Below are 539 nucleotides of genomic sequence, written 5' to 3' on the forward strand. Positions count from 1 at the left end.
GGGGGACACCCCAAAATTTGGGGGTGGGAGGGGACCCAAGACCCACGGAGCCCACTTGCTCCACACTGGGAGGGGGCGAACCCCAATTCTCGCACCCGCAGCTCAGGCGGTTTCTTGCCCCTCCCGCCCCTCCAGGATTTGGGGGAAAAAATTGGGGGATCGGGGGTTTGGGGTGGGGATAAGGCCCCCAAAAAAGAGGGCGGGGCACTTACCCCGTGTCCTGTCCACGGCAGCAGCAGGAGAGAAGTTCAGAGGGGGGTTATTGACCCCCCCAAAATGTGTGTGTGTCCCCCAAAATATGTGTCATCCCCCCCAAAATCTCCCCTTCCTCCCCACCCATGGGTCCCTCAACCCACATATTGGGGGGGGTGAGGACCAAGACTCAAACTCCCATGATGCCTCACAATGGGGTGGGGAACCCAAAGGCTCATGGGAGTTGTAGGCCAGGCAATGGGAGAAGCTACAACGCGGTCTGGGAGCTGTAGGGCACCCAAGTGGTCTTTGGCCAAGCACGGGGCAGGAGATGGATGGATGGAGAA

The 539-nt window shown here is 60.1% G+C and overlaps 1 protein-coding gene across 1 annotated transcript in view; it reads right to left on the bottom strand.

The window, feature by feature from the left end:
* Positions 1 to 539, bottom strand: part of LOC104835891 — a 7,989-nt gene that overhangs the window by 1,349 nt on the left and 6,101 nt on the right. Inside the window, exon 5 of the mRNA XM_010574126.1 lies at positions 213 to 220. Coding sequence (XP_010572428.1) covers positions 213 to 220 — 8 coding nt within the window. The remainder of the gene's footprint in view (positions 1 to 212; positions 221 to 539) is intronic.

This window comes from Haliaeetus leucocephalus, unplaced genomic scaffold, assembly GCF_000737465.1.
Source record: "Haliaeetus leucocephalus isolate CR32 unplaced genomic scaffold, Haliaeetus_leucocephalus-4.0 Scaffold413, whole genome shotgun sequence".
Lineage (NCBI taxonomy): Eukaryota > Metazoa > Chordata > Aves > Accipitriformes > Accipitridae > Haliaeetus > Haliaeetus leucocephalus.